Source organism: Cupressus sempervirens, chromosome 3, assembly GCF_028749045.1.
Source record: "Cupressus sempervirens isolate cs-2001-9-10 chromosome 3, ASM2874904v1, whole genome shotgun sequence".
Classification (NCBI taxonomy): Eukaryota; Viridiplantae; Streptophyta; class Pinopsida; order Cupressales; family Cupressaceae; genus Cupressus; species Cupressus sempervirens.
This window is the reverse complement of record NC_143120.1, coordinates 789931374-789949784: the sequence shown is the minus strand read 5'-3', so window position 1 is coordinate 789949784 and position 18411 is coordinate 789931374. Positions and strand designations below refer to the sequence as shown.

Sequence of the window (18411 nt, the reverse complement as noted above, 5' to 3'; positions counted from 1 at the left end):
CCTTTGGGCTCATTGCAACCACATTGATTAGTGGCCTATTTCTAGCATCCTTCCATCCATCACAAATGATGGAAACTCCTTAAATTTTCCATGAATCTCGATTCACTTGCAATTGTCTATCAATAATCTCTTTTTCTTTAATCAAAAGAGTAGTACGAACATTCTCATACCCTAGGCTTTTGTATCCTTTTGGAGCTTCATTAATAGACATAACCATCTCTTGCCAATATGGCGAGTGAACCACATTAAATGAAATTCCATTCACATATAGACAACGTGCAATACTCTAAGCTGTATCCTCTCAACTTTGCAAATTAAATGCCTTTTCAAGAGGTCCTAAATTACGCCTCTTGTCACCGGCAGATGTTCTTGAAGTTGGATGCAAAGGAGGTCTATTGAGACTTGACCTTTGTGTTGACTTTAGAACTTGACTATTAGCTTCATCCTCTTCTTTTTGGTACTTTGCAATCTTCTCACATGACAATCCTTTCCCTAGTTGACCATCAACCTTTGGCCCAGGACACACTTCACATCCTGTACCTTTTATGTGACACAGGTGTCCACGAACCCTAGTATAAGAACCATTATAATCAATCAAACACTCATGACACCTCCATTTAAAACCTCCGCCGCCTTGAAATTTCTCGATGATGGTTACATGTTTGCATAATGGATATTTAGCAATTGGTTTGATCCACTTGTCATTTTCTGATGCTCTAACATCTGCTAACGATGACGCCATGATTAGGTTCCTTAAAAATAAAAAATTAGTAAAATTATGAAATCAAAACAAATTTGCATTAAGCTATAAAGCACAAATTTAAAACTAATATAATAATTTATAAACTGATTAAATTTAAATTTAAATATATGTGCAATAATTTTTATTTCAAATTTAATTTTACAAGAATATAACTTTGAAACTTAAATCTAAATTATTTATTAATTAAAAATAAATTAAATATACTCTTAATGTTAATTAATTTCGTTGAAATATAAATTTAATATTCTAATGGTAACTCTAAAGTCTAAAACAATTATAGGGCTTTATGAATTATTAAACAGTATTACTATAATTAATAAATTATAATACTATTGGTATTTAATATTTATTAAATTTTACAAAGTTTAAATTTAAAAAAATATAAATAAATATAAATATAAAACTAGTTTAAATTTTAATAATTATAATTGTAATTTTTATTTTTATTTTATTTTATTTTAAAAACTAAATAATATTAATTTATTAAAATTAAACTATTAAATTTTATATTTATTTATATTTGTAAAATAAAACTTAGAAATGTACATTTGTAAATTTTATTTGAACTATATAAAAAAAAAGTCATTATTATATGTTAATATGTAATTAATTTTATATGTTAATATGTAGCTTTGGTAAACTACATAAAAAAGTCATTGTAATATGTTAATTTTATATGTTAAACATTGAACAAAACTAAAAAAATCAAGGTTGCAAAGGTACGTGGGTACGGGAATGGGTACGGATACGGGTACGCATATTTTTCAAAATAGGGGACGGCGGTACGTGTGTATGCCTAATTTTTTTCTATATAATTAATATTTTATAGAAAATATAAAAATCAAAATATATGTCATGAGTCATGACATTGAGCATTCAAAACAAGAAATTTGAAAATATGAGCCCTAAGTCAAATTATTATTATATATATATATATATGCTATTGCTGAATGTTTAATGTTTAAAGTATTTTTCATAATATGGGACGGAGGTACTTGGGTATGTCAAACTTATTTAAAAATTATACTTTTATATTTATAAAAATTCTGAAATTATGAGTCATGACAATGGTTTTTCAAAACAAGGACAGTGATAAAGTTTGCAAATGTAATGTATTGTTTTCAGTTTCAGATTTGCTATATGTTTGAAATAATAATACATGATAAATGCTTAGATGCATAACAAAGAAGGCAGACTTTAAACATGAACAAGAAGATCCTAAATAATATGACAATGACATATTGCAAATGATAAACTTATGACTTGAACAGTGATAAAGTTTATTGTTAATGAGTACCAAAGTTTCAAACTGATTTGGTATTGAATTATGTTTGATAAACAACAAGCTAATACAAAAATTAAAAAACCGAAAAATAAATCAGAATCTTAATCAAGGTCCTTAGCTATGATGCTCTCCACCGAGTACCCAGTATGTGGGATACATGTACCCGGTACTTGGGTACGTGGGTACGAGTACCAGGGGTGTGGGTACGAGTACCCATGCAACCTTGAAAAAAATAAAACCAAAACAAACATTTAAAAAAATCAAATTGAAAAACATCAACAAACATTAAAAAAATAACATTGAAACAAACATTAAAAAGATCAAACTAAACTATTACCTGTGGATTAAAAAAATAACATTGAAACAAACATTAAAAATATTACATGTGGATGTATTGCGATTCCACGCGCAGGAGATGCAAGCCACACATTGGAGAAAACAGAAGAAATCAGACCATGCATAGGATTTGCTCATGCAAAACACCCATACTCATTTATTTTCTGATCGTTTGATGGGGGTTTATTTATAGCTGCAAAGGTTTTGATTTTCCTAGCGACTACGGGATATTTTTGGATTTTTCCCAGCGATTACGGCAGTAGAACGGGCATTTTGGTGGATATTTCCTTAAAACGACATTCTTTAAGAAATTCGGCTCAAACTTTTTGGAAATCTGTCTTCATCGTTTCTGGCACGGGTTTGAAAATGGCATCTTTCCAAAAACGCGCAAATACGATTTTCACTCGTATTTCCTCCGTTTTGTCTACGTATCCGTATCAGATACGACAATGCGCATGTCAAAAATTAGGGCGTCGCGTTTCTAGTAACCCTGATTTTTGGACCTTCTGCAAGCTTTCCTAAGTTCTTCAAGTTTGCTATTTTTCAGAAGTTGCCCAATTGATTCAAATCATCATCCAAAAACTCCAGGATAATTTGGTATGGTCAAAATTGCATACTTGAGTCGATTTGATACTTTTTGCAATTTGAATAATTTTTGAGTTATAAATTAATTATTACGTAAGTTGTCTAATGATGAAAATATTAAAAAGACAACATGGTGTGATTACTTTAAATGTATTAAAAAGATTAAATTGTTCATCAAATGGCATGCCTTGTAATGTTCTGTTCCTAAGTACTTCAATTGGATGAGCCATTAGCTTATTCAATGGGTTCATATAGACCAATAAGAGCGTTAGGAAACTCATGATGCTAGTTTGTTCTAGCATTGACTAGTGTTTCTTTGGATAAATTTCCCATCCTATATTTAGTAAGTCAATTCTGGACCATCTAAACAAATTGTCAAAATTACTATTTTTAGATGGGTTGGTGGATGCAATTAATGACATACAGTCCAATGCTCTTAAATAAATAACAAAAAGTTATTATATTATAAAGTTAGATTATATATTTTTAATTATTATTTTAATTTATTTAATTGTGGATCATATGGGTGCAAATAATAAAGTAAAAGTGCAAATATTTATTTAAAAGGGTCTTATTGGAATGAGCACCGCTTTGGACATAAGGGGTTTTTAATTTAAATTAAAAAGCATAACTTTTGGGAGAGCTATAATGGCAAGTTTTGGGAGCTCTTTCAATATGCTTATTTTGGATATTTTGGATACCTCTCTTGCCAGTTGCACTTGTTGTTGCAAAATCCTTGCAAGCAACATTGTCTATGTTGGTGAAAGACCCAATCTCAAAGATCCTGTTGTGGCTTCATTCAAAAAATCACATTGGTATTTCAACAGTTTTATGATTCAGTCTTATTCTTCACATTTCAGCACTTCAAATTAACAGAGATTATTCATAGAGAGTATTAAAGGAGGGTTGATGAGATTATTGTAGATTTGTGGGACATTTGAGGCTGTGCATAACATTTCTAGCTGGGCGTAACTTGTAGCATCTCTAGCCAGTATTACATTATCTGGAAATGGTGTTTGGGTTTGAGGAGAGATCGATTTGGAGTTTGGAGTGCTTTTACAGTTTTGTGGCATTTTTCTCCTTGCTACATTTTCACTTATCAAGCCGTCCCTCATGGTGTGGGTTTTGACATTGGCACCTAGGATTTCTCGGCCTCACACCTTTCTGTCTATGTTCAATATTTCATGTAATCAGCATATAGGTATTTTAAATGTTTGATTATTATAAGACTCATCTAGGTATCTCTAGCTTTGCTACTATTTTGTACTTTTGGATTTTAGTTGGTTGTGAGCATTGAATTTGCAAAGAAATCGCCTTGTTTATTTGCTGCAATAAATCTATAAATATTGCTTTTTCCATTAGATTATATATTTTTAAAAAGAACTTTGCGAAAGAAAAAGAATTTAACATCTTACTATTAATAATTTCCCTCTAGATAAAACATAAAAAGTGAACAAGAGCTCATTTCAAAGGGTATTTGGTATTTTCTCTGCAATGAGAACCTGTATTATTATGCAAATTTCTTGAGGATGAAAACCTGGGTTTCTACCGAATATCTTTCTATCTATATTCAATATTTCATGTAATCAGCATATAGGTATGTTAAATGTTTGATTACTATAAGACTCATCTAGGTATCTCTAGCTTTGCCACTATTTTGTACTTTAACATTGTAGTTGGTTGTGAGCATTGAATTTGCAAAGAAATCTCCTCATTTATTTGCTGCAATAAATCTATAAATGTTGATTATTCCATTAGATTATTTAATTTTTAAAAGAACTCTGGGAAAGGAAAAGAATTTAACATCTTATTATTAAAAGTTTCCCTCCAGATAAAACATAAAAACGTAGAGAAGAGCTCATTTCAAAGGTTATTTGGTATTTTCTCTGCAATGAGAACCTGTGTTATTTTCCAAATTACTTGAGGATGAAAACCTAGTAATTTGTGGACAAAAACTTCCCCAGATCGTTAGAGTGATTTCATCCATAAATCACTAGTGCACCTGCAACTGAAGTTTCTGATGGATTGATTGAAGATAATATGTGTTTTGATGAGTCTAATGTTTGTGTGTAGATTGTGAAGGTTCATTTCTTGAAGTTTATAAAGCATTTTGGAAAGATATTGTTATTGGTCGCAACCAATTTCATGCAAATTATAAGAAGCAGATTGGGTGTGTGGACCGTACCATGGTTGTATTTGTTGAGTAACTAAGATCATTTCTGCAAATGTAATTATATTGCCATTGTTATAGCTATGTTCCAAATGCACATTTGGATCTCACATAAGTATAAGAGACGGATTCCAAGGTTTAAACATCATTAGTTAGTATATTAATAAAATAAATAACCATATGTATAATATATGCATTATATATGTATATAAAGGAATATTTATCTAATTATCATCAATAATGAAACTCGTGATCATATCAATCTGACAGTAAATACAAACTTAACAATCCCTCTAAGTTAGGAAGGATTGATATAGAACATATTATGTTCTTGAGTATACGAAAAGGTATCATCTCAGTATGATATTCGTAGAATGGCATATTTAAGGATATCAACATAAATCCATCAACACACACATATATTATATATGGATTTTGCTACGATTCTAAATAAGGCTAAATTTCTCAACACTTCTTCATTTAGCAAAGGGGGAAATTAAGAAATTTCTATAACATTAATATAAGTTTAAACACCACCTTAAGTGAGGTCTATAATAAATTTCAATTATGGTGTCCAGCAAGATCTGGCCTAAAGAACCATAACAACTTTCATGGTGTCTGGCAAAATCTAGCCCGAAGAACCAAGATGACACTTGCTCCAACACATTTTGGTGTTAGGAGATAGGTCTATTATTGATAAGATCGTCACCTTACAATAGTTACATTTTTTAAATTATCATAACTTCCAGCACACAGTGACAACAACTTAATGTAGTCTATTATGATAACAAGCCCAGTTATTGATAAGATTGTCACCTTTCAATAACTCCCCTCTAAATATGTACATTAAATGAAAGATCGTCACTTTTCATGACATAATTACAACAGCATCATGTAGTAACTCACATGATATCCACCATGAACCAAGTCAAAGGGTGGACCCACCATCACTGCTACTAGAGGGTAGAACAAAGGGTTTTCACCTCATACTTCTCTCTAATAGAGAAGAGCGCATTACAAAGAATTTCTCTTAGAACTTCTCCTCATAGAGAAGATATCATCCACAAAGGATTGCATCTCAAAATTTCTCCCTCTAATCATCAATCCTAGGAAGTCAAGTTCACCTAAGGATCCTTGTCGAACTCACTCTAAATCTGATACCAATTTTCTGATTTTCTGGTGATAAATCATTACTTCCTCATGTTAAACATAGGAGTACACCCATCAACATCATGCAGTCACCCATAAGTATTTCTAGACTCCCTCTGAGTATCAATCTTCTAAGCTCCTTCGTTGCCTTCGAAGAAGTGTCATACTCCCTCTTAATGTAGAAGAATCTCATAATCTCAGTCATCAAGGATGAGAGCCTCATTTTATCCATCTTGATCATCAGGGTCTTTGGAGCTACTATTATTAGTTTGAGTCTGCACAATATTTGGCAGCATGTGTAAAGTACCAACTTTTTGTTCCTGTAAGAACATCCTCAACCATAAAGGAAAAGATCAAGGAAAATAACCTTTTTAGTATGTATAGAAATTACAAATAAGAGAGAGATAAATGTCAAGAATAAGAATACTTATCTGCACATGAAAATTCGGAATTTTCTTCTTAAATTGTTTGAGAATGGAACATCTCCCCTCTAAAAGGGGGTTTGGAACATTGACTATTATTCCCCCCACAATGTAAAATTTCCACTTATTCTTATATTGTTGAACCTTTTTTTTAATCAAATATGAGAACTCTTTTCTAAGTTCTAACTTGTTTTTATCCATTGAAAGTCCAAACATTCATTTAGCTTAATAGTAGAAGCGAACACAACTCGTCCTCAATATGCCAATATCTTGATTGAGTATGATTGTGCCACTTGAATGACTCTACAACTCATACGTTAAGTTTCATTTATCAAAGAGAGACTCTTAGATGGTTCAATTGAAGTCCTCAATTTCTCATGATGTACACAAGGATAGGCCCATCAAAATTGTGAAGTCATACCCATGTATTTTGCAGATTCCCTCTGAGTATTAATCTTCAGAGCTCCTACGTTGCTTTATCCAGCTTGTACATCAGATGACTAATGAGTTCTAGATCACAACTTCGATGGAGCTACTATCATGAGATTGAGTCTGCACAATATGCCTAATGTACCATTCTTCTTTTCCTACAAGATCTTCTTTAGATACAAAGGAAAAGATCAGCAGAAATAGCTCATATAGTACATATAGAAATATGAATAAGAGAGAGACTATAATGAATAGATAAATGTAATAATTAAGAATAATAAATGCTTATTTGTACATCAACATCCTTGATATAAATGCATAAGGTCTATATGCATCAAATCAAAAAATGCCTCCAATGGGAATGAAACATTGGGTTAAGGTAATTATTCATCCCCCCACGATGTAAAATTCCTACATACTTCATTTTATAGATTTCTCAATCAATATCAAGTCTAATGAGAGACAATCATCCATGAATGATATCAACCTCTATCTCTATTAGTAAATTCTTCTTTCTTCTTTCTAGTTTGGTCTGTTTATCGAATGAAGATCCAAACATTCATTAAGCTTATCAATAGAAGTAAATGAGAAATGACATTTCTCTAAAATCATCCACCATATAGCAATATCTTGGCTTATAGTGTTCATGCCACAAGGATCTATTACTCATACCTAGAGCTTTGTTCATCAAAAGGATAACCATAGGTGGTTCAAATGCATTGGCAACCATAACCATACAATTTTGATAGTATGCCCATTCTAATTTTAATTAATGCTATCTATCATATAAAAAAAATTGATGATACTAGATCTTTAATTGACATTTACATAGACTTCTTGTCCTCAATCCTTGATAATAATCATAAACTCTTATTTGGTTGTCCAAAAATGAGCAATATAATAAAACAAAGAACGTGATTCTTTCATACCTCGATGTTATAAAACTTTACGTCATCTTTTAAGAATCTTCTTCAGAGTTTCTGAAGAATGTTCAATATTTTGATTGCATGCATATCCTTTAATTGATGCACAAAATAGATGTCACCAATATTGGCTCCTCCTTGCATATGATGGCGTGGCTAAAGAAGATCAATCCCTCTTAAGGCATATATCTCATCTTGCCTCTTGAGGATATTAATATCACTTCTTTTATTTAATAATTGCCTTGCAAATTATCAGATCAACAGACAAATAAGGACATCTGATCCAATAGAAAAATAAAAATAGAAATCTCCAACAATATATAATTCTTTGACTTTATCTGGATAGTATCTTTCCTAGTTCCTCCTTCCATGGATATGGAGGATTCATGTTGGATGGTTGATGGTTATGTTTCTAAATCCAAAGTATGACTTTCATATTAGGTCGCCTGCCACATAAGACCTGGGTCAAATGGGGTGAGTTTTCACTATTATGCGATGTTTCTTTTTTAATATGTTTCTCCTTTTGGTTAGCCCATTGGTGGGATTTGATGTTTTGTGTGGAACATGATATCCACATAGATGCACATTGAACTTAACTATTAAATTAACCTCACTATAATTGAGTGTCAAGCCACCTGAGCACTATTTGTATCATATAGGTTGTCGCGATAATACTTGGGGTCCGATACTTGATTGTTCCTTTCCATTTTATATTTTTTCCATATTACTTTCCGCTGATGAATACTTGCAGGGTTTCACGAATACGAAAGTTGAGGCTTAATATGACTTGTTTTTCTTATTTTTATTATTTGTGTTTGAATTTAGCATAGTCGCGTATGTAGTAGGAAAATTCACAAGCACTCTTATGGTCATGGCCATTAGTCAGAGTTTAATTTAGTTTATTTTATATTGTCTCGAATATTATCGTCGAGTTGGCTTCGATCGGCTGTGAAACAGTAGGCCTAACTTACACATTGAGTCGCACACTCCATTCATAGTATAATCACATGCTTTTGAGCGGTAGTGATCTAGTAAAAACTCCTGCAGTTTTATACAATCTCTGACCAATAGTTTCAGTAGTGCAGATCGTTCTTCCTCTCATACAACAAGAAATGAGTCTCAGATCACAGTCTGAGATCTTGAATCATCTTGGAGGCCCATCTTGATCCATCTCACATGGTGGAGACTACATACACAAATCTTAGATTTGGACAGTCAGGGGTCCAATGGTAGAGACCAAGAAGCTCATCTCAATGAAGATAATATCAACAAAGATGACCCTATCGAAAGTGCACAGAATCCAATCTATGCCCTTTCAATGAATCTCTAATGAAGACTTCCATCGTCCCAGCTTGTGCTCCATTGGTTTGACCATCTATTTCACATATTATTGGCAATGATCAATCCTGAGGCCTTATCCTGGCAGAACGCAGGTTCCCTTGATATACACCCACCATTTGAAGAGTCTTTTATGTCAAGTTGTTAATAATTTCGGAAAAAACATTTCTTACATTTGCAAACCTTACTCTAACACCATGTTGAGTAACTAAGATCGTTTCTGCAAATGTAATTATATTGCCATTGTTATAGATATGTTCCAAATGCAGATTTGGATCGCACATAAGTATGAAAGAAGGAGACATGAAGAGACATGTCTCCAAGCTTTAAACATAATTAGTTGCCATATTAATAAAATAAATAACCATATATATATATATATATATATATATATATATATATATATATATGTATGTATATACATAATATATATATGTATGTATATACATAATATATATATGTATGTATGTATATACATACATAAATATGTATGTATGTATATACATACATAAATACATATATATGTATGTATATATACATATATACATATATATGTATGTATATATATATATATATATATATGTATATATGTGTATATATATATATAAAGGAATATTTATCTAATTATCATCAATAATGAAACTCATGATCATATCAATCTGACTGTAACTACAAACTTAACAGTATTGTCCTTGTGAGGGAGGCACATACATTCTATGACTGGACTGCTGCACTTACTGCAAATTTTTTATACTATTCGGTCGTCTCCAGTTTATTGGACGATAATCATCAGTTGAACTTTTGATGTTGAGATTTTCCAAAGGAGATTCTAAAGTCCTCAATATCTTCTGTACAAGTTGATGGTTCTTCATTTTCAGACCTATAGCCATTTGATATTGCTCACCAAAATGATTTAGAGTCGTTTCTAGTGATTTGTTAGATGCATTGAGATTTACGCTGTCTTTCCAGTTGTTGTTAGTTGGGTATATGTTATCCTTCAATTTTGCATTTCTTGAGCATTATTAATATGTATTCCAGTACAATTCTACAGTGAGAACAGGAGCAGTAGAATTCTCTCAGACCTGCACTAGTATCCCTCAATATTCACTCAAGGTATCAAGCTGTTGTTTAATAGTTAAGTTGGTTATTTTGAGTTATTTGGTTCTATATGGAGTTATTGCAAATTGCAATGCATGTGAGCAAGCACTGCAACACCCTGGGCAGTAGTATGGCCAGTGGTTACTTCCTTGCACTTTGATAAATCTTCTCACCCCACCGATAAGAGGAAAGTATTGTATTTACTCATCAAACTGAACAATAAAAACATATGAATTTGTTTTCCCACAGAATAAGTTCAAGTTTCTAATTGCACTATGCTGAATAAGCAAGGAGTTCTTATGCTCTGTATGCTCACAACATGCCTGTCTCAGTAGCCGTTTGATTAGAAAATGACTTGGACACTAAATAGTATTTCATTTCTAGTTGAAAAGAACTTGAAAACAAAATAAGGATGTTTAATACATTCTTCCAATATTATTCAGTGATTCTTTCAAAAGCCTATTAAAGGCGAGAGAGAGAGAGAGAGAAGTACCATCTTTGACCAGCTGCAATCAGGATGGTACCAAGGCAAAATAAAATTTGCATTGTGACAATTTGCTTCAATGGATACTCGCCTATGATTTGTAAAAATGTACCTATTCAACAGCCAACAAATTACAGGGATCTTTGACAAAGAAATAATATATTTCTTGCAGTTAAAGAGACCAATAGTAGCCACTCAATGTTCAAACATTACTGAAACTAGCAGAAGTTCCTTACTCGGCCTTGGACAAAACCCGAACTTTGGTACTCTCAAAACCATTCAAAGAACTCAGAACCTGTCAATCAAAAACAAACAGAATACATGATGCCAAGTAGTTCTCAAAAACTTTATATCCAATTTATTATTTAACATTATTTGAAGAGTTAAAACTAAAAGAGATGAATGATTTATAATTTCATAGAATAACCATAACGAAGTTGCTTTGAATGTGGAAATAGCAATAGATTTTGAAATTGAAGTTTTTAAAATTGCAAACAGATTTTTCCAGAATTCAGGAAACAAATGACACAACTGTAAAGATGTATGCAAATGTCTGGTAAGTGTATGTGTGATATGAATTTGAGATAGACAATTTAGCTCGTACAATGATACAAAATACAAAAATAAAAAATTAATTAGAATCAATATGTATGCTCAATAAGCAAAACCATTAATCAATCAGGCTCTCTATTTTTACAAAAGAAATGAAATATGTCAATAATAATTTGTTCGAGTTTTAGTACGTCCCTTAGCGACAACACAAAACAGAACAGCATGTGAGTATATACTTTTCTAAGATATGTTCAATGTCAATTTGAGATGGACAACTGAGTTCATATAATGATACAAGCTACAAAAATAAAAAAAGGTAATTAGATTTATCTGTATGATAATAAGCCACAGCCTTAATTGATCAGGTTTTCTTAAAAACTAATGAAATATGTCAACAATAATTTGTTAGCATTATAATATATCCCTCGGAAGCAACAGAAAATACAACAGCATGTGAGAATATACATTTCTAAGATGTGTTATGTATTTGACATAGACATATTATCTAATACAATGACACTAAATAGAAAAAATAAATAAAAAGAATTAGATGCAATATGTATGATTTGTAATCAGCAGCCTTTATTAATCAGGCTTTCCATTCTTACAAAACAAAGAAAATATGTCAATAATGATCTGTTAGTGCTAAGTGTTTTTTATGTGTCCATTAGGGACAACAAAATAAAACAGCATGTGAGGATGTACCTTTCGAAGACCTGGATATGAGAACAAAAACTATTATATTTCTAATGATCTGCTGCAAATGTACTAAGCACTACCATAATGTTTGGTATGTGTTTTCCATGTGGCAGCAACCTCTTATATATATAATGAGAATAAGCCATGAAGAGACATACTTGTCTATTCATCAATAAGATATTTAATATAATAAAAACTTTAATCATAGCTATATATATAATCTCATATGAACACATTTATATAAATCATATGTCATATATAATTATATATAGTTTAAACCAACCAAAGCTACCAAACATCAACAATCCCTCTTAGCTAGGGAGGATAAACACAAGAAATGGCAAGTTTTAAGGATATCTTTGATCAGAAGATATCTGTCATTTTGATATCACATTTGATATCAGAAGTATTGGTCTTTCAGAATATCAACACATGATATTCACCAAGTACTCAAATAAGGTTTGACATCACATCTAATATGATGAGTATTGGTCTCCTAGAATACATGATATTCACCAAATACTCTTTGAGTAATGGCCTTCTAAAATGTTGAGATGCAAGATATTCACCAAGTACTATGAGTAATGGCCTTCCAGAACATCAAGTCGCATGATATTCACCGAGTGCCTCGTGTAATGGCCCTCAAAAACACCAATTTGTATAACATTCACTATGCATTCAAAACTGTTTAAAAGGTATGTGCACACGCATTCTCATAATGCTTGCCACATAAACATCCAACATGCAAAGTATAATCTATCATGATTTGCATAGATATCAAAAGATATCCATCATAATAGAAAATTAAGTTGTTGTAAGATCATCACATTTCAATAATTTTTGCAAATACAAGCGACATCATTTGGAAGTCATCACTTCCTCATGATGTACACAGGGGGTAGGCCCATTAGAATCACATAGTCATGAGGTATATTCATGAATCACAGTCCTCTTGACTAATACAATTTATTAATCACTAGAGAATCCATCACAACATGGTTTACTCCCTCTGAATCAATATGATCAAGATGACCGAAGGTTGACTGAATCATATCCTCTATCTGCTCCCTCTCTTTCATGGTTGCCTCTAATGAAATGCCAGGCTACCTCTAAATCTCAATCTCCCTCTTCCTGCAATAACATTCTCGAAGGAAAAATATCAAGGCACGTAGCTCTTATAATATGTATTGAAATTGAGAGAGACTACTATAATACTCAAGAAGAATAATAATATTTAGTTTTTCTAATAATGATAATAGTATTATCAAATAATTTCATCTCTATTCTCAAAACAATACTATAATCCTATTCTTGTTATTTAAAATAACATTCTTATTTATATTCGACATTATTATGAATTTTATGCCATTTTATATTCCTAAAAATAATATTAGGAATTTCTCTCATTATTAGCATAACTTTATAAACATGTTATTTGAATTGATAACGCATTCTTACCTTTTACAGTTTCTCATGGGGGTATGTAGGATCTCATGTTAAAACTAATCTCCACTCTATATGATTAATAGACAAGCCAATAAAAGTTTACAAGTCCTCTTCTTTTACATATACCTTAATTGGATCGCATGACTTTTCACGGTGGCGTCGCGGCCTTTGTAATATTCTTCAAACACAGAACTATCATTCACTTAAATCTCTTTAAAACTTCTCCATCTAATTGTCGCAGTTAGTAGTGGGTCCCTGTATACCTACGTGGCATACATAACCATCAAAGAGAATATCCTTAAATATTTTAATTTACCCATTCATGGCAGGTCCCATGTCCACCAACAGAATGAGCGTTGAAGTTTATTTCTCACTTCATCTGATCTGCGTGGTCCTATCACTGAAAGTTTAAAATTATTTTATCTCCCTTTTCCTATTCCCTTGTGCTCTATAACTTCTTTCCTATTTGATGGTCATATCCATCCTGTCATTCTCAATACCCTACAACTCTTCCGCATTGTGGCATGCCTTTATGCTCATTGTGCTCCATCTTCCATCGAGTTTGAGATCAAAATTAGTGGATGAATGAGAAGTTACATGAATGTAATGTCCCCTTTTCGGGTCCACTATTATAGAAGATATTTAATTAACTTGTAATATTAATAATAGTCATTTTAGCTATAAAATGATGATATTATTTAGAGATAGGACAAAAGATATAGATGTTATCCAAGTTGCCTAGATGCCAAATGTGCAAATGGATTCCCTCAAAGTTTATAGGTCCAAGCGCGCATCACAAAATATTATGAATCGCTGTCCCCTACCCTATCTTGGGACAAAGATCCAATTGCTTATACTTAGACAAGCTCCTCCTTGGTAACATTGTATACTCCCGATAACAAATAAAATAATAGTGAGATTTTCTTATGATGATAATAAAAAGATATTTCTATAATAACAATAAATGATTCCAATTTTAAATAATAATTTAATTATGATTATAATATCATTTAACTATTAATCATTATTAAATTATATATTATTATCAAATATATTTAATAATCATAATATCCACATATAAAATAGTAAATAAGAACAAACTATACCTTATATGTTATCTCTTCTTTTAAATTATATTTTTCTTAACATGCTTCTTCCCTTACTTTGTTACACTCCCTACTTTTCCATATGTATGGGAGATTTAAATAAGTATGCTTTATGATAAACTTTAATATCTATGACATTTTTTTTTCTAATTTCCTTTTGATACTTGATAGGCTTCCCCTATTCATTTGTGGTTCTTCTATCTTATATATTTTAATTAATATTTGCTTTGCCATGTCATAATCATTAACATTCAAATATTACTTTTTGCAGCCATTTGAAATCTTCCTTAGATGGTATGTATTTTCCCTTTTATAATATATATTTATTTTATCCCATAAAATAGTGGAAATATCCTCTTTCAAAATATCAACTTTGATCTTCCTTTTTCTATCTTGTTTATTGGACCTTTTATGTACATTTATTTTGTTACTCCTTATCTCCATCTCTTTCCCGTTGATAGGCATTCACATAGGATGCAAGATTTGTATTTTCATTTTTCAATATTCTTTCCCATGTAGTATTCGGTGCATTAGTTCATTGGTTACCGATCATCCCAATGGAAAACCTTTTAAATTGCTTTCCTTTACTTTGTTTTGCCTTATAAAATATGATTTTATTTTTATTTATTTATTGGTGTCTTTAATATATGTTTTATTTGTTTTTTCCAATCTATTCGATGATCTCCTCTCTACCCGTACTTGGGTATTAATATGTGCCAATGTGCTCCTTGCACAACATCATGACTCATCCAATGTCTAATTTGAATGTTTAATATTAAATTATTATTGATTACTTATGTTATATATGTTAGAATTGGTAATCTTTCCTTGGTTGTATTTATTAAATGGGATAAACCAATGTATCCCTTATGTTGTTTGTCCTCTAGTCCACATGTGAGGACAAGTCTATTTTGTAATTCCTTTATTAAGGAAAATAGTTATTCCTCCTTAAGAGGATTATGACACTTGTTATGCACACACTTATGAATGTGGCAATCATTCACTTGGGAGTTACAAATAACTCTTCTTCTCATCTCTTTATAAGAGATGCTTCTCTCTCATTCAAAACACACAATCACTATGTAGTTCTTGTAATGAGTCTATGGCTCCATTTTCTCTCTTCTCTCTCTTCCTTTCATTATTTAGGCATTTGCCTCATTCATATTATTCACAAGGGGTTTTCTTTGCTTTCCCCTTTCAAAATCCTTCTCTCCTCCTTTGTGTTGATCTTGGAAAGCTCTTATAAAGTATGGTAATTATGTTCATCACAAACTCTCTTGGATTAATTGATAATTCTTTATTTTTAGTTCATTTTGATTTTATTATTTCTGACAATATAATATTATTTAGTAATTAGTAATTACATTATTTAGTGATGCTATTTAGTAGTTATATCTATTGTTAGTAATTATGCTATTTGTTTGTAATCATAAGAAATTGTTTATCAATTATTTATAATAATATGCTAGTCATTTTTTTTTCTTATGAAGCCAATTGTTTAGGACTTATTTCTTATTTATTTATAGATGATTAATTATTAACATTTATTACGACTATATTTGATTCATTTGATATAATCAAGAATAGGCGATTTATAGCGGATCAAGTAAGAATGTCTCTATTTTATTGTTAGAGTAATATTTAAGTGACATATATAACTTTGGATAGATTTGTACCAATCGAGGGTCATGACAATGAAACAAAAGGAGACTAGCCAATTCCCAAAGATGTCAAAGAATCCCTATACACATTCAATAAATGTATTGGTTATCTAGAGGACTTCGATTTATTTGTAATGAGTTCATTGACCAAAGATAAATGGAGACAACTCTTCTCAAATGCACTTAAGAGTCCCTACATTTATTCCTAATATTTTGGCATCAAGACGAAACAAATTACGTAAACTTTCTAGAATTTTTGTATTCTAGGAGGCTCAATTTTAACGAAGTACAAGATGGGACTGCATGAAGTTATTAATTGCATTCAAAAATGTATTTATATGGGGGTCATCTCTCGTGATTATCATTGATGTATTTATAATCTTTGTTGATGTCATGTTATCTAGATTGTGTCGTAAATCACTGATATTGCTTGAAACTCTTGGACATATCACTCTTGCTACCTTTAGATAGAATGTGACTATTTGAAGATTTTGATATCAACCATTTCTATTGAGTTTGATGTTCATGCCTCTAGCAATCTCGCAAATTAGCAATTCTCTTCACCAATATCTATGGAGGATGAGTGTATGGTCATCTTTTACAACGATTATGAATCAATTTTAAGATCGAGACCATATTGATAAGGCATGCCTCATGTTTGTTGTATATATGTGTGTGTAAAACATAGCTCAATGGATGCCCTTATTTGGTGTGCTTCTCTTTTTATTTCATTTGTAGAACTGGCTTTGATGCCATGTTATATTTCTAAGAATCTGCTGCAAATGCACTAAGAACTGCAATAATGTTCGGTATGTGTTTTCCAAAGGACAACAACCTCTTATGTATATATAATGAGAATAAATGAAGAGACATACATGTCTGTTCATCAATTAGATAATTAATTTAATTAAAACTTTAATCATGTGTGTGTGTATATATATATATATATATATGTATATGTATATATATATATATATATATATGTATATGTATATGTATATATATATATATATGTATATGTATATATATATATATATGTATATGTATATATATATATATATATATATCATAAATGACGAACACACACACACATATATATATATATATATAAACTATATCTCATATATAATTATATATAGTTTTATCCACCTAAAGCTACCAAACATCAACAAAAACAAAAAATTATTATTACAAGATGATGCCTTGAACATGAGAACTAATAATCTTATAGAACCTAAGGAACTATGGAATACCCAGTGGAAAGGGGAAAAAAAGACATTTAGTTATTTTGCTGCCATAGAAGACTATAAATAGAACGTGTTTACAAATAAGGTATGTTATATTTGTCAGATCAAAGCCTTAGTATTCACAATGAGAGTTGAATTACATTCTTTACAGTATTATATTTTTCTCCGTTCATGTAGTAAGGGGAAAGAGAATAAAGTACATAAATAGAAGGACTAAGAGGCTATCTGGCTATGTGTGACAGGTCAAAGTATCCAGAAAATGTTCTACTGATTTGTATACTTTCACATCTTCATTTTCTTTTATGAGAAGAAGCCAAGGTGAATCTAGAGTGTATCCAAATGGAGGAAACCAGTTTATGATACTGTTGATAGAATGAAGAATCAAACTAATCTCAACATAGTGTCATCATTGCAATCAAATAACAAAGAACTAAATATTAGTATCTCATCCAACTTGAGCTGCAATTACTGAAGGAATTGAGTTTGTCAAGATAGGAAACAAGTCTGAAGACGATCTTCAGACGACGAGTTAAGATCAAAAAGTTTAGCATTGACAAATATTGAGAAACATCCCATTGTCATTGTAATGATGGACCAGAACATTCTTCATTACCCTCAAACTGTAGATCCCTCAATAACAATGAGTCTAACAAGCCTAACTTCACATTATTGTTTACAAAGAACGAAGAGCTGAATGATGTCAGTCAGCATTACCTAT

At 31.1% G+C, this 18411-nt stretch overlaps 1 protein-coding gene across 1 annotated transcript in view; it reads right to left on the bottom strand.

Moving 5' to 3' along the window:
* LOC149569164 (vacuolar protein sorting-associated protein, putative (DUF1162)) overlaps positions 1-18411 on the bottom strand; it is a 304062-nt gene that overhangs the window by 142516 nt on the left and 143135 nt on the right. Inside the window, exons 19-20 of the mRNA XM_089821926.1 lie at positions 11219-11277; positions 10992-11094 (exon numbers count right to left, since the gene is read on the bottom strand). Coding sequence (XP_089678052.1) covers positions 10992-11094; positions 11219-11277 — 162 coding nt within the window. The remainder of the gene's footprint in view (positions 1-10991; positions 11095-11218; positions 11278-18411) is intronic.